The sequence below is a fragment of the Protobothrops mucrosquamatus genome, unplaced genomic scaffold (assembly GCF_001527695.2).
Source record: "Protobothrops mucrosquamatus isolate PMUCROS unplaced genomic scaffold, P.Mucros_1.0 scaffold387, whole genome shotgun sequence".
NCBI classification, from domain to species: Eukaryota; Metazoa; Chordata; class Lepidosauria; order Squamata; family Viperidae; genus Protobothrops; species Protobothrops mucrosquamatus.
The window spans coordinates 485784-509843 of NW_015386719.1; the positions used below are offsets into that span (position 1 = coordinate 485784).

The following is a 24060-nucleotide window of genomic DNA, read 5'->3' on the forward strand; positions in this document are numbered from 1 at the left end:
ATGCTATCATGTCCCCCCTCGTCCTTCTCTTCATTAAACTAGACATACCCAATTCCAGCAACCGTTCCTTATATGCTTTAGCCTCCAGTCCCCTAATCATCTTTGTTGCTCTTCTCTGTACTCTTTCTAGAGTCCCAACATCTTTTTTACATCGCGATGACCAAAACTGGATGCAGTATTCCAAGTGTGGCCTTACCAAGGCATTGTAAAGTGGTATTAACACTTCACGTGATCTTGATTCTATCCCTCTGTTAATGCAGCCTAGCACTGTGTTGGCCTTTTTGGCAGCTGCAGCACACTGCTGGCTCATAGTCTGACTGTTCAGTTGTTCTTTGCCAAACATGCAAGAATTAATATTCCTTTTTGTTGCTGTTGTCTTATGTCACCAAAGGAGATGTGGAAAAGCATGTTAGTCAGGTATTAGTGTGTGAACTTGGGTATTGTATATTTTTAGAAACAAATTTAAATATTTGTAATAGCCTTTACGACCGACTCAGAAGATGGTGGGCCAGTGGCACTTTTCAGCAGCTTAGACAAGATTAAGTAAGTGATGAGATACGGAAGATATTTCAAATTTATGTCTGATAAAAAGAATTATGCTGCTCAAAACATGAGAAGTAGGTTGCTGTGAATTGCAGAAGCTAGGGTATGATGCCAGGTATGCAGTATTAGAATTCTAAACAAATGGGCATTTTTGTTGTGTCTACACACTTGGCTTATTAAATGTGGTTGGCAGGCATTCAGCCAACTAAGCATAATATTCAAGAACATCGTCCCCCTTTGCCTGAAGAGAAAAGTTTTCGATCAGTGTGTGCTACCTGCTTTAACATATGCCGGTGAAACATGGACACTAACCTCGCAATCGATTGCTGCATGTGTTTTACCAGAAGAACAAAAAACTTTGATGGTTGAATTGTGAAGGTATTGAGCCAGTTTTATCTGTGGAAGAACTGTTAGGGAAGCCAAAACTTGGAAAATGAGAGTTTCCCCCAGTGAGGAACTTGTTTCATCTTGTTTCTTCTTGTTTCACAGTGTGTCAAAGCACTGCAAAAGACTAGCTTTCTTGTGGTTGAGGGTATACTGCAGGTGAACTGGAAATGAGTCTTCAATTCAGCCAATGCCATGTGATTACAGATAGCAGAAAATATCAGAGCACTCTCTCTCTCTCTCTCTCTCTCTCTCTCTCTCTCTCTCTCTCACACACACACACACACACACACACACACACACACACACACCTGTAACTCAACAGCATTCTTAAGACCTGCACAAAAGATGAAGCACTTATTTTAATAGTAAATACTCTTCCTAGTCCGTATTCAAATTAACAAAAGTAAAAATAAAGTTCTCCAAAATTCCTTATTGAACATATAATTTATTTTTTATATATAATTCTCTACATAAAATCTAAAGTCAGATAAAAGTAAGGCTGCTCATGGAATAGGATTTTCTTTCATCCTGCACCAGTTTACCCATTTTAAGATTTTTCAGGAAAATCTCCTGGAGGTTTGAAGGTTTTCCTGCTTCCTATTCTGCTGATCAGTTTGCTGCTAACCCATATTTCCATTTTAGTTATGCTGTGAAAGGAGATTGTCTGAAGAATTGTCTTCAGGATTAACTCTGCTCTTTTGTAAATGTTTTTTTATTGTTGCTTCATGCAAAGTTGTTTTTGGTCTTTAAAACATCCCCATCAGGTTTCTGTGCTCATCCAGGAGCATTATGTGGTCTCATCTGAGTTCAAATTTGTACCTTTCCAGCCTTATGGTTACTGAGAAAACATGATTAGAATTTTAGATTAAAGATTCAAGTCTTCAACCAAAATGAATCAACATATGGTTGTGTTAACATGCCAGTACCAAACCATAAGGCTGCCCATGAGAAGATGTGGCAAGTAAGTTGATGGTATTTTGGTTGGGCAAGTGTTGCATGACATGTGAATTCTTGCTTTGCCTGTCTGGAAGAGAAATCAGAGAACAAAGCTAGCTTTACTTTTAATTTAACGGTTTCATCCTCTTCCTTTTCCAAATGGATGAAGCAAATTCTTTTCTTCATACTTTCTCTATACATTGTCTAGTCTAGCTGCAAAAGACTGTCTAAGTTCACCTACATGTGAGTGGAATCACATGTATGTGTAGACATAAGGGATGCCTGAGAATTAAGGAGACTATGCCTATGTTTCTACCCACCTGATCTGGAAGTCCTGTATGAAATAAAACAGTGTACCTGCTGCCCTCTTTTTGCAACCTGTTGTATAATGTGGACAATGAAGAATGGATCCTTTTCCAGATTATTTAGGATGGTTTCTTTTGACTACAGGTAGTCCTCGACTTACAACCACAAATTGAGTCCAGAATTACTGTCCTTAAGCTGTCATTAAGCAAGCCAATCATGCAATCCAGGCTGCAGTCTTATGCAGAATGTGGGTTGCCTTCGGGGGTCGGGATGGTCCTGGGCTACTGAATGAATGGTCATAAGTCGAGGACTACCTGTAATGATATATGAAGCCATCAAAATGCAAACTAGATTCTAGTGTTGCAAGTTGATCCCAAAATAAAAGTGATTTATAAACAAAACCTGCCTCTTTTGGCCTGTCTTCCACGCTTGAATAAAAGTGCATGTAAGTGACTATATTGTAACGGCAGATTCTCTTTCTGCTTACAGAGCGGGCATATGCCTGCAGTCCGTATATGGGATGTTGCTGAGCGGACCCAGATGGCTGAGCTTCAAGAGCATAAGTATGGAGTGGCATGTGTGGCCTTCTCACCGAGCTCCAAGTACATTGTCTCAGTGGGTTATCAGCATGACATGATAGTCAATGTTTGGTCATGGAAGGTAAATTATAACAAGATTCTTTGTAGTCATTATTTGATCATAAGTTGCACTATGATACGCATTCAGAATAGCTGTTTCCTCACATAGAATCTACTCTGAGTTTCTGTCTCCTAGTTTGAGTTTGTTCTTGCTATATACAACAAGGATACACAGTCTGAGCTCCAAGAATTGCATGAATTCTTGAAGATAGATAGCACGTGGACCAGAGCCCTTTCTAAATTTGCAATCAAATAGAAGAATGTAATTTAAAATGTGGAGTGCAACCATTCTGATTATTTTTCATTATTTTAATTGAATTTAAAAGTCAATGATATGCAATTTCATCATGCCTGTAGGCCCTCCCTCCTTTTGGGAATTTAGTCTTCAGCTCAGAAAGCGGTGCTCACCTCACAGAAGATGTCTGATAAAGCAGTAAGCTGCAGCCATGGTATCTCTATGTTGCAATAACTGAAATGAAATGATTGTATTAGAGGTATATGCTATATTTCAGTGTGACAGAAATTAGGTTAATTTAATGACTCCCCTCTAGCCTTCAAAACACATAGAGAAATATTTCATTACTTTGATTATTAGTATGTAGAATAAATGTTCTTGAAATGGCATAGTAGTCTAGCTAGGAAGATTCCCTCAGACTTCCACTTCTTGGTTTGTGCTAAGGCTCACGCAGTGAAAGATCACAGCATCCTTTTCATTAGATAGGAAGACAGGAAACTGCCTAATGCTGGGTCAGGCCATTTTGCCATCTCATCCTGTCCTGGTCTGCAGTGATGGATACTGATTTTTAGAGTTGAAGATGTCAGAGGATTGAATCCTGGGCCTTCTGCATGTTTGGGAACCACTGTCTCTCTCTTCTTAGGTTGGCGGAGTCCACACATTGTACCAAGTCATGGTTTATTTTAAACATGTTTAATTGTGTTAACCTTATTTGACTAGGTTCACAGAACAAACTAAGACAAAAAAAACCCTCATGTTATGGCTTTGTCTGATGTTTCTTTTAAATTCGACATTCACTCTCAATGCAAAAAGTTATCCTATATTTTGTTTTAAAGAACTGGTAAATATATTCTGAGTTTTATTTGGTTTCTTCTCTAAAAATAAGTGGCACACAAGTAGATGTCTCTTCAAGGAGCAAAGATTTGGGGTTTTTTTTTTAAGGCCTCTTCAAAACATTGGATTATTTTTTGTGTTGACCAGAAACAAAGCCTTCCGTTATTGATACTGTTGATAGCAAAAGTGGTTTCTACAGAGAGAGTAGCTGGTTTGATCAGGAGTAAATTGTATGCTTAATATATTTCCTGGTATAACCGAAATGTGTTCAGTTTATCTAATTATATATGAGAATTCAGGACAATAAACAAGGTTATCTTAAGGGACTAAAATGGCAATGATTTTTATATGCCAAATTAATGTTGGGCAATTTTTTGTTGTTGAAGTTAAGTGTGGTAAGCTGTCATTGCTAAGTCTGGATTTGTTCATTCTTGTATAATCTTTCTTCAGCACATTGGGCTGTTAGTCATAAATTGTTTCACTGCTTTTTATCTGTGCATGTTTATTAAGTGGTGTCAAAAGATTTTTTTCTGACCTGAGTGAGTCAGGGGTAAATTCACCTCCAGATTTCTGATAATAGAATGCAACTCCTAGTATATCTATGTAAAATCATATTTAGATTTTTCTTTCATCTGGGGTAGCAAGAGACTATGTGGAGTCATGTTACCTTACCTCTGCAGAATTTAAGGTTACTATCAATGCAGATGCCTAACCAATGGAAGGCCAAGATTCCTGCTTCATAGCTCCTTGGATCATTGGGAGGGAGTCTACAGAAATTACCTCACCATTGGGAATTCCCATGGAGCTCTTGTGTCCTAACTCATGTGATCATGAGGGAGGTAATTGCAGGCTTTTTTCTGTCCATGAAGATTTCCCCTGTTGTTGCATCAGTCTTTGCTCTGATTCTGATTCTGTGAACTATCCCTCTTTATTTTGCTCACACCAATGGTAGCAATAGCTCAATAGTAAGCAATATTTTTGTACAATATTTTCTAGCTCATATTTCAAACTTAATCCCTAGTGCCAAATGGCTACAAATATTGTTTGTCTCAGCAAAACACTGCAACTTTCTTCTAAATGTTTGTCCAGAAGGTTCTGTCTTTGTAACAGAATACAAATGTGTCCATTTGTCCATGTGCAAATATATATAAAATTGAGCATAGAGTCTTTAAAACTAAATGTTAATGTTAAAAGCCAAGACTACTGCAAATGAGCTGATAGTGTGCCCTGAATAATACAAAACTCACTTTTGTCACTTGATCTGTTGAAGGCTGTAGCATTTTCATGTAGACACTCTGGGATGTATTGCTGTGTATTCCCAGAGATCTTGTGCATAAATCAGACAAATAGATTTAATTAGCGGAACATCTGACCTGCTCAACTGTCTTTTTTTGCAGAAAAACATTGTTGTGGCAGCCAATAAAGTCTCAAGCAAAGTGACAGCAGTTTCATTCTCTGAGGATTGCAGCTATTTTGTTACAGCTGGAAACCGGCACATCAAATTTTGGTACCTGGCTGATAGCAAAACCTCTAAGGTAAAGGGCATTGTTGATGCTGTTGAAAGAAGGGGAGATATTTGTAACTAAGATAATTAAGTCAGATTTACGAGTATTTCCACAAAGTGTTAATTAAACCATTCCAGTTTCCCAAAGCAAAACAGTCTTGACATGTTGTTCTTTCATGCCAGGTGAATGCTACAGTCCCCTTGCTTGGGCGTTCTGGTTTGCTCGGAGAACTGAGGAACAATTTTTTTACAGATGTGGCATGCGGCAGGGGTAAAAAAGCAGACAGCACGTTTTGTATCACTTCCTCTGGTCTGCTGTGTGAATTCAATGACAAGAGGCTATTGGACAAGTGGGTAGAATTGAGGGTAAGTGGCCTGTTGAACTTGGTTATCTGTTCATATCAGAGGTGAGAAGATCTTTCAGTTCTGCCAACTTTTTTCCTAATGCGGGATTTTGAAAATGTAGGAATTGATGTCTGGATGGGATGATATCTGGTACCTTCTGTATGAAAAAAAAAGATATTTAAATTAAGTAGCTAGGTATGAGTCATATAATCTACTGTATAAGAGAGGCAATCTCTCTCTCTCCAAGTGTTTTCTGCTAACTAGATTTGAGTATTTGAAGTGTATTTCATTAGGAGAAAAGTTCTCTAGAAAAAAATTCACCAGCTTTCTTATACGTGTGCTTTTAAATTGCATTCTTATTCTCTGCTTGATATATTTTAACTGTAACTGTAGTTTTGTAAATCTTCCAGAGTTTCACTCAGGCCAAAAATAGTCTCAAAATTGCTGGCAAACATGGCATCAGAGGGTACCTACTTTCTTAGAAAACAACCAATCTTACAGCCCATTCCTAATACAAGCACAAGCTATTTTAGACGTATTCAGTTGTGCTTGTATCCATTCAGCCATGCATTTGTACTTTGCTTCAATTGCATAACCAAGATGGAAAAAGACTGATTGGTTGAAGCCCACTTATATAGGATAACTGTCATGTAAATTGATTTTCCATAGACTTAAGTATTTCCTAGATCTATGTTTAATTTCCAGTAGATCCTGAATGATGTGTTATTGTTGAAGGACATTATGAAAATCTTTTCTTTCTCATAAAATGGTAAATGCAAAGATTTAGGGCTTTTCTTCTTTTTTTATAAAGGAACCCAGCTCCTAGGCCCTTGCTCACTCTTCAAACTGAATGCTCTTTCTCTCTCTCTCTCTTTTCCTTCTTTTCCTTTTGGCACTGAAAACACCCTTCTCTCTTTTACTTAGAACACAGACAGCTTCACAGTAAGTTCTAATGTCTCTTGTTTCCGACATGCCACTGCCCTAGCATCCCTCCCATTTGTCGTCTTTTTTTTTCTTTGCAATTGTGCTCACTGCAGTAGAATTTAAAAGCTGGAATAAGATTGAGTCTTCATCAGGAATTATATCTATTTGTTCTGTTGCTTTACATAGTGTTAGTTCCCATTTCTAATACAAGGGAAATCTTTTTCAGTGAAGTATCCAAATCCCTGTATGCTGGTATTATTGTTGTTGAATGCTGCTGTTCTGGTCATTCAGCCATGCTCCCTCCATTTCAAATCTTTTTTTTCTTCTACTCACTATTCTTTTCTCACTGAGCATGCTCAGTGTTCATTAATCAGATTGCTGAGTTTCTCTGCAGTGGCTGTTATTTCACTCTGGTGTAGTGCTGATACGGTTTTGGATAGATAATGAGCGGCACAGATTGTTTATTCTAGCTGTGGAATTCTGGGAGTTGAAGTCCACGCAGCTTAAAGTTGCCAAGGTTGAGTGAAAAATATTAGTCTAATTATTGAAAATAGGAGCTTATAATAATAATTCTCCTACAGAAACAGTTCTGTAGTTAATGGAAGAATACTTCCAGTTTAGTTTTTCCCCCTTATATTTAGTGATTCCATCTCATCTTGCTTCAGTTTTTTTCCTTCTTTCTTAACTACTATTTTCTTTCATGCCTTGTGTTATGTTGTGGCTCATGCTGATATGTTATGTCCCCAGACTACTGTGGCAAACTGCATCTCCGTGAACCATGATTACATCTTCTGTGGCTGTGCCGATGGTACTGTTCGAATTTTTAATCCTTCAAATCTTCACTTTGTGACCACACTCCCTAAACCACACTTCCTAGGGACGGATATCACCAGCATTACGGAAGCCAGGTAGGAAAAGTAGAGACCAGAAGCAACTTGTGTCAGAATTTAGCTTTGCTCTCTGTCTTGCATTTGCAAATACAATTCTAAGACGCCCAGAGTCACCTTGAGATATAAGATGGGTGGCCAATAAATTTTACAAATAAATAAATAAAATTGTTCAGGGAGCAAGAGGGGACCTAAAGGTGCTTTTCCAAAAGCAACTGGACTTTCTTTGTTTGTCGTTGAAGCTGTTTCGCTTCTCATCCCAAAAGCTTCTGCGGTTCTGAAAAAGCATCTTTTAGTTCTTGAAAAAGCACCTTTGGGACAACCATGGCCTAGATGACTGAGAATCTTCATAGACACTGAGCAAGAGGGGGAAAACTTTTTTTTATGAAAGGGATGTTTTCATCTATACTAAGCTGCAACTTCTATCATCCCCAGCCAATGGATGGCATCACATTTGAAGAGGCTGGCAGAAATGGTTCTGAGATAAATTACGACCATTGCAGCATCTCTATGGTAATGTGATCAAAATTCAGATGCTTGGCAATTGACTCATATTTATGACAGTTGCAGTGTCCCATGGTCATGTGATCACCTTTTGTCACCTTCTGACAAGCAAACTCAATGAGGAAGCCAGATTCATTTAACAACTGTGTTACTAACCGAAGAACTGCAGTGATTCACTTAGAAATTGTGGCAAAAAAAATTATAAAAGGGCGCAAAACCCACTTAACAACTGTCTCACGCAGCAACAGAAATTTTGGGCTCAATTGTGGTTGTAAGTTGTAATTGAGGACTACTTGTAATCATACTGGTATATTTCCAAAGTCCCCAGAAATTAAGATCTGCCAAAGAAGACCCTTCTCTTTCTTTAGCTGGGGGAGAGGCTGAGGTAATTCCTTTTATATATGTGACATAGAGCATCACTCGGTGAAGAAGATGTAGACTGAGGATATCAGAGGAATCTATGAATATTTTGAGCCAGCAGCCTGCCTATTCACAACATCTTCTCTGAGAAAAACATAGCTGATATTTGAATTAATACAGAGGCACATACATAAAGCTGACTTAGTGGCTGTCTGCATGTGTTTTAATTAAATGCATCTCTTTCTGAGAATTTTTTTTTTATATATAAAGGCATACTTCAAATATCTCATCTAGCTTGTTTTTCCCTTCCCATATCTCTGCCCCTAAGATCTATTAATGCCTTGTAAGCTTTTAGCAACTGTTCCTGGCAGAGTTTTAGCATGCACTGCCATGGTAAACTAACAGAGAGAAATAGAAATAAGTAAAAAAAATGTACAAAGCATCTGTCTGTGCTCTTGGAACATCCTCATGAGCTTTCAATACACTTGACTTCTGGCCTCGGATTTTTTTTAGTGACTTGGAAAGGCCAAGGTACTGTGTAGCTTAAAATATGATCTGCCAGTTTAGTTTTAGAAGCTGTAAACTTGGAAAGCTATGCACGTGCATACTGTTGTTCCTTAGCTCGTTTATAGTAAGCTCCTTTTGAACTGCAGTTTTACCTTGCATGGCCAGATTTTTATGACAGATAGAACGAACAATTAATGAGAGCTGCATCTTAAAATTGGAAGGATTTGAATATGTGGAATTGCTCACAGAGCTTAGAGTCATTTTATACTCTTTTTTTTAAACCCTCCTGTTATTGAATGAAGAAAACCTGTATTTTTAAAACCTGTTTTTTAAAGAAATCTGACAATTTCAGGCTTGTAATTTCTTACCCAGCATCCAAAAGTACGTGGTTCTAATGTATTGAGACTGATCAAAATGTATAGGTGTATGCATATTTTCCCCTATAGTTTAAAAGAAATTGAAATGCACCATTGTCATGATAACCAATTCATGCAATCCATTCTTTGTGCCAAGGTTGCTTGGGTGTTTCTAAGAGCTCACAGTTTTATCAAATACTTGACTTTCAATATAATACCATTATTATTCAAGCATATTTTTTAAAAAATGGGATGAACTATGAGAATGGAACTACAATTTTGTCTAGGGGACCAACAGTATCTGACAGAGTTCATAGAAGAGATAGGGAAAGCATCCCATCCTCACAACTACCATCTACTTTTCAAGCAGGAGGTGGGAATGCAAACAACAACAAAAAACACTGCACATCAGTTTTCTTTGGGGGAGTGAGCCAAACTGTAAACTGTCCAGAAGTAAATAGGGCAATTCCATAGATCTCCGTGCCCCTAAAACCCACCGTTGTTCAGTCTTGCTTGGGTTAAGCCAAAACTATTTTCTCCATCCTCACAGTTTCCTCAACCCCACAGCCTCCAGACAATGGGAAAGAAACTTGAAGTGAAGTTAGCCTGGTGTGTGTGGGTCGGTGTTTATGTGTGGCTGTGTGTGTCCATGATTGAGTATCATTGGTATACTTATAATACTTAATGCTGCACAGATGAAATACTTCACCCAGCTGCTTATGAAGCAGAAAGAGAATGTAGAGCTCTGAGGAACCTTGCAGAACAGGGTTCAAGGTACAGATCTCTCTCCTCTACTAACATCAACCGGAACCAACTTTAGAGGAAAGAGGAGAAACACTGCAACACTGTTCCTCATTCTCCCTCCCAAGCTGGTCCAGAAGGATACTGTGATTGATGGTCCTGAAAGCTGCTGAGAGACCTTAGAGGACTAGGATGGGTGAACCATTCCAATCCTGACCCTTCCAAAGGTCATCTATAAGTGCAGTCAGTGCCATCTCAGTATTACATCTGGTCTGAAGTAAGGAGTAAAGCCCCCGATATTATTGCAATAGAATAGGATAATGCCATATGAAACCAAATCTGTTCAGTTTGAGATCTGATTACAATTTAAACTATTCTTGTCTGTCTGAAGGAAAGAGGTTAGATCTGTTGGTTTTAGGGGCAGCTAAGTCATGCACTCATATGGCCATAAGCCACACACAGACACAGACACAAACACATAAACAGAGTCCATTTGAACTACGAGGATAACAATGCTGACTGAAGTTACAGGATTGTTACACAATTACAATGGCATGGTTTATGTGCAGCATTTTTAATAACCGCATACAAATATGTAACAGTAAAAAATACCGGTAGAACAGGCAAATTTCTGTGTCTGTCTCCTTTTACCAAACCTGCTCTCTTTTGTGCCTTCATATGTCAACTATTTAAAAATTATCCATTGTACTGTTTTTTTGCAGTCGGCTTTTCTCTAATGTGACTGATGCCAAGTATCCAGACACCATTGCCTTAACCTTTGATCCGAATAACCAGTGGCTGTCTTGTGTTTACAATGATCACAGCTTGTATGTGTGGGATATCAAAGACCCCAAGAAAGTGGGCAAGGTTTATTCCGCGTTATACCACTCCTCCTGTGTCTGGAACATTGAGGTAATGTTATGTCACAAATATTGAGGGTCACCAATAGGATCATTTCTGATTTCCTACAAAATAAAAGTGTTTCAGAATTAAGAAGGCACTTTCCATTATGGCAAGAATTCCAGTGATTTTTCTTTTTTCTTTTAAAGTAGATTTCTGTGCACTTTTGGGTTTTAGGTATTATTTAGGTAATATTTTGCATGTACATTAATGATTAACCATTTAGGAATGAATTAACGGAACGGAAAAGAAAAGGAGAAAACCTACATTGCTTTAGCCACATAACCGAACACGTGTATCTGCTAGAATGTAGATCAGCCTTCAGACAATAATATAAAGTTAACTGTTTTAAATGAAAGTCTACATATGGGTAATAACAGAAACAGAGATTTCTCTGACTGCTTGTTTCCAGTAATAGTGTGTGTGGCTGCCGGACAGGCACATTCTGTTGATTTTCCATTACAAAAATATACTCAAGCCTGGGGTTATTGTCCCAGTTCTTGGTGTTAGTCATTTGCTTATTCTTTTTCCAAAGTCTGGTTAAAACTAAAGTGCTTTACTGCATGCATGTCCTTGGCTATCTTTCCATATTGTCTTGAATTAGAATAAAGGTTCAATTTGCACCTTCCTTCTTGTTATCACAATTATAACAATTATGGCAATAGCTAAGTGCTGCTCCCTGCTGGCGTATCGTATGTGTGTAAGAATGCTCAAAGGATAATGAAATGTGCGGGTGTTTTCATTTGCACCAGAAAAGAATCCTTGAGATTCCTATTGGCAAATTCCTATAGAAAGGTCCAATTGCCAATTGTAACTCAATCAGATCATTCTGTGAAACAGAATCTGATAGTATAAACAGTCTCGGTAAAACCAGCTTCAAAGAGTAACAAAACAAGGCTTGTATACCTTGATAATTTTGGAGAGCGGAATATTTTCATAGAAATTGCAAGAGTGAGAAGCTTTACCTCTCTCTCATACCTATGAACAAGCATAGGTATGTTCTTCTCTTGAGCTCAGTCCTTCTTTGACAGTTTTTTGATAGTCATAACCCTCCCCACCCCCACCCCCAGTTTTGGAAAATATAGAGTCTATTTCTAATTCGGTTACAATTTATCTCCCTATAGGTGTACCCTGATGTAAAAGATAGCAATCAGTCTTGCTTGCCCCCAAACACCTTCATCACTTGCTCCTCGGATAACACCATCCGCCTGTGGAACACTGAGAGCTCAAACATCCACGGAGCCTCCTCACATCGGAACATTCTGAGCAATGTAAGACTGTCTGAGCTCAGGATAGATCACATGGCTTAATCTTTGACTTCAAGAGGAAGTGGAGGAGAACAGTCCATTGCACGCAGAATATTTATTTATTTAGACAATTTTGAGACTGCCAACTCTGGGTGGCTTACATTTTATTTATTTTACCCATTTTCTTGTCAATGCAGGATTATTATTATTTTGCTTATATCAGTAACTAAGATAAGGTTCATCTATGAAAGCTGTCCTGGAATATTGCTATTTCACTCTCCCAGAGTGTTTGCATTTGTGTGTGGGTGTGGGTGTGTGGGGATGTATGTGTGTATCCATCGATTCATTTTTGGAATGAATAATGTGTGGTTGCTTAATTAAGTAGTTCTCTGCCACTATGTATGTATGATGTCGATTTCTTGGGAGTACAGGATTAAAATAATACATGTGTACAAAGTTGGCTAAGTATGAATAGCATAATGCTGTATAAGTGTCCCAAAATTGTTTAGGCATTCTGATATTTTATTTTCTAGGAAAGAATCAAACAAAGTTGAAATGTATTTGTAACATTACCGTAAATAACCTTATCTCAGAACTGATTTGAACAGATGCTATTTTCTTCTTATTCTCTAGCTCCAGTTGTAATGCATCCAACTATGTATCTATTGAATCACATTGGAAAGAAATTGGAAATATTGGGGAAAATGGGCTTGAAACAAATTAGTTATTAAAGCTATGGGATTTCCAGCACTCCCCCCCCCCAACTTTTATTTCCACAGTGCATTACAGGGCCTTATGCACAAACTCTCTGAAGTTATATTCCTGCATTACTTTCCTGTATCACCATCCATGTCCGTTTTTAGCCTTATAGCTTTTTTGTTTTAGTTGTATCTAGTTTGTTTATATTTGGCCATAATATAATATTTAATTTTCAAACTCTCTGATTCACAGGTCTCAATTAAGGTTGCTAGAAAGTTTGGGATTTATTTTTTTTGCTTTGCCATTGTGCTGTGTATTTCCAGTTGCTGATATTAAGAGAAATATTAGCGTCCAGTACTGCTTTTATTCTGTGCCTTTCCTTTGCTTTCATCTGCTTGCTTCAAATGGAATCTTTTGTTCTGTCTCATTAGGATTTGATGAAAATCATCTATGTAGATGAAAACACTCAGCCCCTCTTGGACACAGAATACAATACAGCTGGAGGTGTAGAGAAGGCCGACACACAGGCCATAGATACAAAAGTGGGGATTCGCACAGTGTGTGTGAGCCCTACTGGGGAGCACCTGGCCTCAGGGGATAGGATAGGCACTCTCAGGTAAACCTTGGAGTTTTGGAGAACGTGTCCCTGCGTAATAACACCAAGAGATTCCTCCTAACTGCTTCCTTGCCTTGTATCATTTTCAGGATCTATGAATTGAAGCCCCTGAGAGAGATGCTGAAGGTAGAAGCCCATGATTCTGAAATCCTCTGCCTTGAATACTCCAGACCAGAGACGGGTAAGATTTGACTGATGAATTAATTAATTAATTAATCTTGTATACTGGTTTCCATAGGATTTCTGGCACTTAACGATATTGTACAGATATCACATCCACAGTAAGTAAGTAAGTAAGTTAAGTAAGAAAGAAAGAAGCAATTTAGAACTAAGGAGAAATTTCCTGACATTGAGAACCAATTAACCAGTGGAACAGCTTGCCTTCAGAAGTTGTGGTGCTCCATCACTGGAGGCTTTTAAGAAGAAGCGGCCACTTGTCTGGAATGATATAGGATCTCCTTCTTGAGTAGGGGCTTAGACTAGAAAACCTCCAAGGCCTCTTCCAACTCTGTTATTCTGAAGTAGCCTTAAAACATCCAAGTAAAATTCATTTAACATAATATAAAATAATAAAACATAATATAATCCAAGTAAAAAATCATTTAACGTAATATAAAACAGTTAAATCATATCTGGGCATTCTTCAAGCAGACATGCATACATCTTAGAATCTAGATGGTCCCTGTGAAATCAAGATAGATGCAAATCTACTTTCAACTTGGAGGCTATTCTAAAGGGCAGGTCCTGCTATACTTCAGCATCCCTCACTTCATGTTCTTTTTATCTGTGAAATCACACAGGATTCTAAACCTGAGCCTTCTGTATGTTTATAGCTAAGACTTTGGACAAAGAGTCCCACTTTCTTGGTGCCACACTGGTGCGATTTCCATTCTTTTTTTAAATTTCGTTTTCTCTTCCACATTTAGCAGACGATTAAGTCTTGAATCATGTTTATTTCTTTTTTCTTCTTCTTAGCATTTGTTTGTTGCATCTGTCAGACAGAAAACCTTAATAAGTAATGGGCATCAACCCAAACTTCCTGTTAATCTGACTTCTGCTTAATTCTCTGTAAAATTTGGATCCCTGAGATATCCGTTCTGCACTGTGAGCAGTAAAGTTATCTTTTGACTAGTCCCTCAAAACCTATCCAATAAGCCAAATAATACCAGACTATTCTGATACCTCAAATCACACAGTTCACTAAACCCCCAAATTCTTCACTCCTATTAGCTCCTAGCCTATTAAGGGCAGGTTATTATTATGAGTTACTTTTTCTTCTCCTGTGGTACTGGCAATCTCATTGCCAATTCATCCAACTTAGCATCCCTGTTGACTGTTCTTTCTATCCCTGCCATGTACTTTAGGTTCTCATACCCAAACTGTCAGTCTGTTTGTGGAGAATCTATTGCTGGGAAAGGCAATTCAATCTTGGATAGTGACATCTGAGAGAAATTCTCACGATTAACTGTATTTAAACTCCACAGGACATACAGTTTTCCTGGCCTCTATTATAGCAGTGGCTTAATGCTTTCCTGCTGTTCCTGAGGTGCATTATGCTTCACCCTATGATGAATAGAATCATGGATTATCCATATTCAGGATATTAATTTCACATTCAGGAGTTTATGTCACCTAAACTTTTTAGTTAGGGATCTCTTGATTGTTATTTCAGACCTAATCCATGGCATTTGCTACCACATGCTAAAACTACAGCAGCCATTCACATCTGACAGATTAATTGCAGGTATTTAGCTATGATTAGCACTGTGGTTATACCTTACTAAAAGCTTGTCAGGCAGCAGTCCAGTCTTTTCAATTTTCTTCCAGCATTAAATGCCATTGTACCTGGAATCATAACCAAGCCCTGATCAGGAACACAAGTTCCAATGTCTACTTCTATGGAATCTTTCAGTGAAGGTGAAAGATGAGCATGTTCCCTGAAAGATTGCTTTTGGATTCAGAGACTCTCCTCTCCTCTCCTCTCCTCTCCTCTCCTCTCCTCTCCTCTCCTCTCCTCTCCTCTCCTCTCCCCTCCCCTCCCCTCCCCTTCCCTTCCCCTCTTGAAGTAGAGTTGATGATCAGGCTCCTGCTTTACAGATGGAAAACAGAAAACCCAAATGGCACATTCTTTAGGCCTACAAGTAAAGTAATTAGCTCAGGCTATTTTGGAGTCAGGTTTCCAATTGGTGCATGATATAGATCAGTGGTGGCGAACCTATGGCACACGTGCCAGAGGCGGCACTCAGAGCCCTCTCTGTGGGCACGTGTACCATGCCCCGGAGATGGCAACTGTCCCTCTTCAACCAGCCACCCGCTAACTCGCCGAGGTCCCACGTGGCTGGATGCATCCCAGCACCCATACGCTCGCTGGCCTCTGTGTGTGTGGGCCAATGGTGTCAGGCAGCACCTGCCCCGGCCCCTGCCTCACCTTGCCCTGTGATAATGGCACCCCCGCCCTGCCTCACCTTGCCTCGCCTCTCCCTGCAGGACGAGTCTCCTGCCCACCGCCCCACCTGCCAGAGACCCCCTGGATCTCCCCCAACCCTGCCTGGCCCCCACAGGTGTCCCTCCCCACAAGCAACATTGAGGTGATCACGCCCACATTGGCCACACCCACCCAATCTGCCATGACCACCACAGCCATGCCCATCAGTGGGCCACGCCCACCTGGCACCTGGCGATAATTAAGTGGGTTTTGGGTTGCAGTTTGGGCACTCGGTCTCTAAAAGGTTCGCCATCTTTGTGCTAGTGTATTCATCAATAATTAGTCAAAGAACTTCAGTTCCAGATAAATAAGCATTCTGCTCCTTTTTTGTCTCCTTAACAGGATTGAAGCTTCTAGCATCTGCAAGTCGGGATAGATTGATTCATGTCTTGGATGCAGAGAAGGATTATAGCCTGCAACAAACCCTGGATGAACATTCATCTTCCATAACTGCAGTGAAATTTGCAGGTACTACAATTCTGTTTATGAATCAGCAACTTTTATTTGCTCGTTTGATAGCAGCTCTTGGTGATCTACCAAGGTTTTCTCACCCCACCTTTTCATAAGATCCAAGTTCTTGCCCTTTGTTTGACTATTACTAATTATCCCAATAGTGAGAAAATAACTTGCAAACATAAAGCAGAGCTATAAAAATGTGCGGTCTTCCAGATGCTGCTGAACTAAAACTTCACACAGCTCCAATCAGCGATAAGGATGTTGAATGTTATAGTTCATTAATATCTTGGAAGGCAACATTCTTTCCAACTCTGGTGTAGAGCTTGCATATTAAATGTTTGTTGGTTTACTGTAGTTAGCAGTCAATGTATTTTTTGTCAAACTGACCATGTTTTGTTTTGCCCTAAATTGCTACACTGGGTTTGATTATTTTGCTTTCTGTTGCAGAATTATTTATAGAGCAGTTTGTAGCATACTGATCCTTTAATTTGTGATTCAGATTCTAAAGATTAATTTGTGGGTGCGATACAAATGGAAAGATATTCCTGCTTTCCAACATGAAGTTAAAGTAGATACCATAGCGACTCACTGTATGATTATCAAATTATATAGCTTGTCCACAGAGTGTGTTTGCTGAATAGTAAGGTGTTCTAACTATTCCAAATAGTCAATTCTTCTCTCATCCAATGAAAAATATGGCAATCGTTTGCTGTATTTCATCCACACAGAGTAGCCTTCAAAAAGAATTAGTTTTAAACTTCTAGTCCTGCAAGTGTTTGAAGTGGTCCATTGAGGCCAGTGAAAAAATGAGCATATGGCTAATAAAGTTAATTATTATCATATAGAATGGCCCTTGATTGCTGAGACATCTTGTAGCCACTAATTATTCTCAGCTTGGATGGAACTTGATCCAGTTATTTGTTATCTTTGGAGACAGATTTTTTTAATCTAACCTTAGTTATAGTATGTAAACAACCCAATTTTTGGATGGTATAGGTAGATTCAGCTCTTCCCTTACCATCTGCACAGGCTGGAGGTGGTATGGCTGAGGAGAAGGAGAAGATTTTTCTTTGGCTGTCCCGGACAGATTTCCCCAAACATAAAACAGAAAAGAATGAGAAAGGCTCTTTAGATGGGTTAGGTGCCTCTAAAGCAGACACGTCAAACACAAGGCCCAGGGGCCGGATGCAGCCCGCAAAGTGGTTTCATGTGGCCCGCGAAACCATCCTGGAAACAGTGAAGGAACGGCCCCCGCTGCCTTGGCCCTGGCCCAGGCCGGCCAGGAGCCAATGTACAATTTTGTGGTGGCCATCTATGCTGAAACACATTCAGTCTTAGCTCCACAAGACCATCTGGAAACAGCGAGGAACCAGCCCCTGCCGCATCAGCCCCACTCCCTGGGTGCATGCACCCTTGACGCGAATGATGTAGAGCTGGCCACGCCCACTCAGTAGGCCACACCCACTCCATCCACACCCACCCAGTAGGCCGCACCTACCCTGGCCACACCCACCCAGCCCCCTGAGGGCAACTGCAATGCTGATGCGGCCCTCAATGAAATTGAGTTTGACACCCCTGCTCTAAAGTAAGAAATTCCTACTGTACTTCTTTTCTACAACATATTCTAGAAGGAGTGACAAATGGCTTATCTAGATCAGGGGTCTCCATATTTGGCAACTTTAAATTTGTGGACTTCAACTCCCAGAATTCCCCAGTCAGGCTGGGAAATTCTGGGAGTTGAAGTCCATAACTCCTGAAGTTGCCAAGGTTGGAAACCCCCTGATCGAGAGAAACTGTAAGGCATGAGTAAGAGCACATGGAAGAAATTAAAAAGCATTTGATTGCCCATCTTCTTGTTCGTGGACATTTACATTTTTCTCTTCCTTCAGCCAATGATGGAAAAGTGAGAATGATCAGCTGTGGTGCTGATAAAAGCATCTATTTCCGCACTGCACAGAAGGTAATTCCATTGGAGTGGTCACTTTTTATGTAACATGTATTGTAGAGCTGTTCTAAGGGGGTGGAGTGATAGAAGCAAAAGCTTTGGACAGTATTCTAGGCCTCATGGTTTTCTTTCAGTCAATACGTTTTTTTAAAAAATCAAATGTTAGGAATTGTATCATAGTACTGATCATAGAGTAGTTCTATCAATGTCGCATTCCAGTCTTTTCTTTCTTACATTTCCTTGTGAGACACACATAGTTCCTCCTTGGGAAAAATATTGTACATATCCATTAATACTATTTGATTAAATATTGTGGAGGTGTCGTTGCTATTATATTTCTTGCATTTAGACAAATGATGGGGTCCGGTTTACTCGTACACATCATGCTGTTAGGAAGACTACTCTTTATGATATGGATGTGGACCCTAACTGGAAATATGCTGCTATTGGATGCCAAGACCGTAACATCAGGTTGGTTCATAGAAGCTTCCTAGTTCAAATGTATCTGAAAAGCTTATATTTTAAAAGTATATTATTAGAAGGAAATTTAATTTTGACCTAGCTAGGATCTGTCAGTGTTGCCTAGATATTCTATTAAATCGAAAATGATCTTGCTTTGTTTTTCTGAGGAGACAAGTGTAATTTTCATCTTATTTTTTAAGATGATTTTTACGTGTTTAATTAGCTTTTTCCCATGAAGTTAAAATTATGACTTTGAACATTTTGATATTGCAAGCCTCACCAAATCCACTGGACCTACCTCTGAATAGGTATATCTAGGATTCCAACGTACAAGTAGTTCTTGACTTACAACTACAATTGGGGCTGGAATCTTGGTCTCTGAGTGAAGTGGTCATTAGGTTAGACACCCACATGACTGCTTTGCTCAACAACTGCAATTCCAGTGCTCCTTGTTGTGATTGTTAAGTTATGTCCAGGTTATTAAGCAGATGGAACATTACAGCTGCCTGCTTTCAGCTCCCCTCCATGTGTGGAGGGAACTCCTCCAAAGGGCTGCAGAAATGGAGCACAGATCTTCAGGATCTGAGCTCCATTTCTGCAGCCATAGGAAGGTATTCAGCTCTCCTCTATGTGCAGAAGAAAAGGCCTCCACCAGGCAAACGTGAAGATAAGGTCTGAGCTCTGTTTCTGCAGCCTGGAGAAACAGTTCAGTTACCCTTGACAGGTGGCTCCTTAAGGCAACCCCCAAGGATGAGAAGGGAGTCTTATCTGCAGATGGCACAGCTTGCAATCTTTCCTTCCAGCTTCCCTATTGACTTTCTGGGGAAGCCAGCGAGGAAGATTGCAAATGGCAGTTACATGTTCACGGAACACTTGGCAACTGGTCAAAGTGCGAACAGGTTGCAAAGCGTGTATGTGATGTTTTACTATTTCCAAGGCTGCTGTAGCTTTGAACAGCCAAGGTACATTTGAGGTATCTTGATTCAAAATGTCTTGCCCTAAGATGCACTTTTTTGCCTAGTTAGGCATGAGTTGTTGTAGTACAGAGATAAGAGGTATTTTTTTTAAAGAGATAGACAAATTCATGGAGAAAAAGGTATTTCTGTTAGCTATGAGTAACATATGGAATTTATACATTCTGCATTCAGGTATATGAACGATACTCATTTTGATAATTTCCCAGAGACATTTTGCTGGTTGCTGTAAACCAAATAAATAGCTTTGATTTGATTTAAGAGTAGAGGAGTTTCTTTTTACTGTATGTCTGAATTTCTTCTTAGGATTTTCAACATCAGCAGTGGGAAGCAAAAGAAACTATACAAGGGATCTCAAAGTGAAGATGGCACTCTAATTAAAGTAAGGCCTTGGTTAACTGTCACATAACAAATTGTGTCGTATTCCATCTTACTCTCTATACCCCATTTCCTTGTTACGTCTGTTATGCCTTCCCAGCTTGATATTCTAATTAGATAATAATATTTTAAGTAAATTCTATCTGATATGGAATATTTAACACCTGTAGTATAGCATTTACTGATGGATTTGTGTAAGCTACAACATGGTTCGTAGATTGGTGAAGCATTCCAGCTGCAAATTAAAGAAAAAACTCATGAAGACAAAAGAGAGCAACATCCATGTCCAGTCTCCCAGAAATTAGTTGAGTTTCATAAATTTGCCATTTTGAATCCTGCACTAACAATGGAAGAGCATATGAATAATGGCTTAGAAGTTCTTGAATTTATGCCTTTTTTTAAATAAAAAAAAAAGCAGCAGCTGTGTCTAATTTCCATGTTGTTGTTCTCAACTGACCCACATACATAAAAATCTGATTGAGCTGAATAAGCAATATTTAATGCATAGGCATTCTTCTCATTGTATATGGAGCCTTGCAAATCCTGGAACGCTTCCCTCCAAGGGCTTTGGGAGATTCTTGCATACTGTACGTGACAGTTTTATGATAGCTTTTTTTTCAGCACTTGAAGCTGTTTTCTAGTTTGAGGATCCCCAGAATTTCTTCCAGGAAGAAAAAAAACTTTTCTAGCAGCAGTGTGTTCCTAAAGTATTTCCATAAAAGATCAGGGAATAAGCAGTTTATGCCTAAATCAGTGCTTGGCAACCTTGGATGGTTCTTTCATTTTATAATCAGCACAAATAGCAGTAATATAAGTAATATAAAAACAAACTTGAAGAACATATCAGATATTAAATGTATTCATGAAACTACAAATTGTGCTATGTTTGTGATCTGATTTTTTATATAACTTGGTAACAAACAGCAGATGTGTTTGATTATGCTTTTATTCATTCATAGGGGTCATATTTTCACCTAATGTATTAGTTATAAATATAAGTTGAAGGAGCCAAAATTTGTCAGAAATCTGCATCACGACTTATGCAGGCATTTGATGTTGCAAATACAGACATTGCATTGATTTCCGCTTTAATAAAGATAAACACATAGATCCAAGCTGGCTAGATTTTCTGGCTTGAATCCACTCTGGGTTTTGCATAATCACAGTGGGAAAAACTGATGCGATTGCAAATGCAGATTGCAACATAAAACAGCCTTTCCCAACCTGGTATTCTCAGATGTTTTGAACTAATTATATTTTCTGAGGATGGTGTAGCTGGCATGAAATATGAAAGAATAATTAAGTATAAAGCATTAGTTCTTAGTACTTACCAAAACTACTCATATCCAATTTTCTAAAGCCTAGAAATTGTACCACAGATAACCACCCTTATGTTTTTTTCCCCTTTCTCTCTTACTTGTTCAGGTGCAAATGGATCCTTCTGGTCTGTACATTGCAACTAGTTGTTCTGATAAGAACCTTTCTATCTTTGATTTCTATTCAGGCGAATGTGTAGCCACGATGTACGGGCACTCAGGTAATGCAAAAATATGTTTTCAAAGAAAGTTAAAGTTTTGGTGGGAAGGAAATTTGGAGGGGCAAGTGTAGCAACCGGCTTCAGGTTACACTCCTGTTGGACATTGTGCAGTCATGAAACTGAATCCTTCTGGTGTAGAAGTATTATTCGATTGCATCAAAGATCCTCCCTGAAACTGGAAATGATTGTGGGTTTCTCATTTTGGAAGATAAAATCCAGCTATTAAATGAAGGAACAGTTTTGACTTAATGAGATATGTAAGTCCTTTGGTAGATGAGATGATAGCTGTGTTTACTTATAAAAAGATTTTTTTAAAAACATTAGGCCAACATAATATTTTAAGAATAGATTTATCCTCTGCTTTTTGGCCAAGACCTCAAAACAGGTCTTAATGGTAATAATTTATAATAAATATATTACAAACTGTATCCTTAGAGCAAACCAGACAGTTTTTTGCAGGTACCTACTGTTGAATGTGCCTGCTCTTCCTTCTGCAGGACAGTTGGTAACCACTGGCTCTGTTCAGTTTAGTCCTGCAGGAAGCAGCCAGATGGCAGTACCTTTGTCCCCTTCCCTAGCTGCCCTCTTAGTAATCCTTCAGACTTAAACTCTGAGTTTGAACTATGTGTAAAGATCACGAGAAGAAACACCAAGGATCCCCAAGCTACCAAACAGATGTTGTTTTGCACCAGGAAATTTTAAAAACTGTTTAACTGCTTGTTCTTCTGATTTTTACAGAGATCGTAACTGGGATGATGTTCAGTAATGACTGTAAGCACTTGATTTCAGTCTCTGGTGACAGGTAAGTGAAAGGATATTCTTTATTTAAATTTCATCTTTAAAATGAAAGTTAGCATTTCCCTTTTTAAACAATGGGGATGGATTTGCAAATAATTTTTAAATGAGAGTTCTTGGGTAACTATTCCACCTGCTTCATTTTCTGTTTTACACTCCTGGTCGATAAGTTTCAAATTAAAATGGAGATTCCTTAGGTCTGAAAAGAGGATGTGAAATGCTCTTTTCTTGAGCTGGACAACTAACAGGTCCTATATGCTCCTCACCTGAGTCATTTTTATGGCTTTCAAGGCCTTCCAAGATTATGCTGTTGAAATCTGGAACCCAAATACTGATTTGCTGTGGTGTAATTGCTGGCTTTATTTAGGGAGGAACAGTAAAAATGAGTATGTTAATGTACTTATTTTCCACTTGTCAATGAGTCCCCCAAAGCTCCCATCAAAAATTTAAGCACCATTGCCATACTTTCCAAATGATGTATCTTTTTAATGAAAGTTTGACTTCTTGCCTGATCTAACATAAAGTATATTGAAATGGAGAATGAAACTTAAAACGAGCAGCTTATAGCTTTTGAAGTACCAGCATAAAAATAGGAAGTGATAGGTTCCAGATAAATACTGTCCATTGGGAAATGGATATGAAATAGGGGAATGAAGTATGGAAACTCAGGTATATAGAAAGCAGGCTATGATGACTGGATTAAAATGAGTATTTTTTTCCGCTACTGCTTTCAGCTGTATTTTCATTTGGCGTCTGAGTTCTGAGATGACCATCAATATGCGTCAGCGGCTGGCTGATATGAAGCAAAGGGGAAAACAAGCAGAAAAAACTCAACCAGGCAAAACAGCTGGTCTTGCCAGGTATGACGTAGTGTTACTATCCCTTTTAGTTCATAAAAGGTTTTCTGACCAGACTGTATGGTATTACGAGATTTGTGGACAGATGTCTTCTTATCTGAACAGTGCTATATTTATTATTACAACATATTGACATTTTTGATGGCAATTTTAATGCAAGAATAGATATGGAGATAAATGTGCCTATTCAGGTTTCAGTTTCTTATTCTTCCAGGTTCAGTTTTGTTTAGTGCTATTTTAGATCAGGTCAGTGAACTATTCTTTTAAAATATTTACAAAACTGAATATGCATTTATCTGGATATAGACTCAAATATGCATTGTTTGGTTATGGATTAAAATATGCATTATTCAAATAAAAAATTATTTGGAAATAGATTAAAATATGCATTATTTGGATACAGATTTAGTATTAGAGTCAGAGTTACATAGTTGCCTTTTTAGTCATATTTTTTAAAAAGTCTTTGTGCACTGTTTATTTAAATATTTTTCTTTCTTTATACATGTTGTTATGTAACGCCAGGTCCGTGGTAAATAAGGCCCCCCTCATACAAGACCTTATTTTAGAGGGGGGTGCGGACCTGGCGGGTATTACTGAGACCTGGTTGGGCGTCGAGGGAGGAGTCCCTCTTGTAGACATCTGCCCACCAGGTTTTCAGGCATTCCATCAGCCGAGGACCCGGGGTAGGGGCGGGGGGGTAGC

The 24060-nt window shown here is 38.9% G+C and overlaps 1 protein-coding gene across 1 annotated transcript in view; it reads left to right on the forward strand.

Moving 5' to 3' along the window:
* The window catches only part of MAPKBP1 (mitogen-activated protein kinase binding protein 1), a 120130-nt gene that overhangs the window by 68240 nt on the left and 27830 nt on the right, over positions 1-24060 (forward strand). Inside the window, exons 5-19 of the mRNA XM_015815929.1 lie at positions 2662-2832; positions 5277-5414; positions 5567-5749; positions 7400-7560; positions 10730-10919; positions 12032-12178; positions 13285-13469; positions 13559-13650; positions 16297-16422; positions 18300-18370; positions 18705-18826; positions 20098-20173; positions 21595-21706; positions 22445-22508; positions 23236-23361. Of these exons, the coding sequence (XP_015671415.1) occupies positions 2662-2832; positions 5277-5414; positions 5567-5749; positions 7400-7560; positions 10730-10919; positions 12032-12178; positions 13285-13469; positions 13559-13650; positions 16297-16422; positions 18300-18370; positions 18705-18826; positions 20098-20173; positions 21595-21706; positions 22445-22508; positions 23236-23361 (1964 nt within the window). The remainder of the gene's footprint in view (positions 1-2661; positions 2833-5276; positions 5415-5566; positions 5750-7399; positions 7561-10729; positions 10920-12031; positions 12179-13284; positions 13470-13558; positions 13651-16296; positions 16423-18299; positions 18371-18704; positions 18827-20097; positions 20174-21594; positions 21707-22444; positions 22509-23235; positions 23362-24060) is intronic.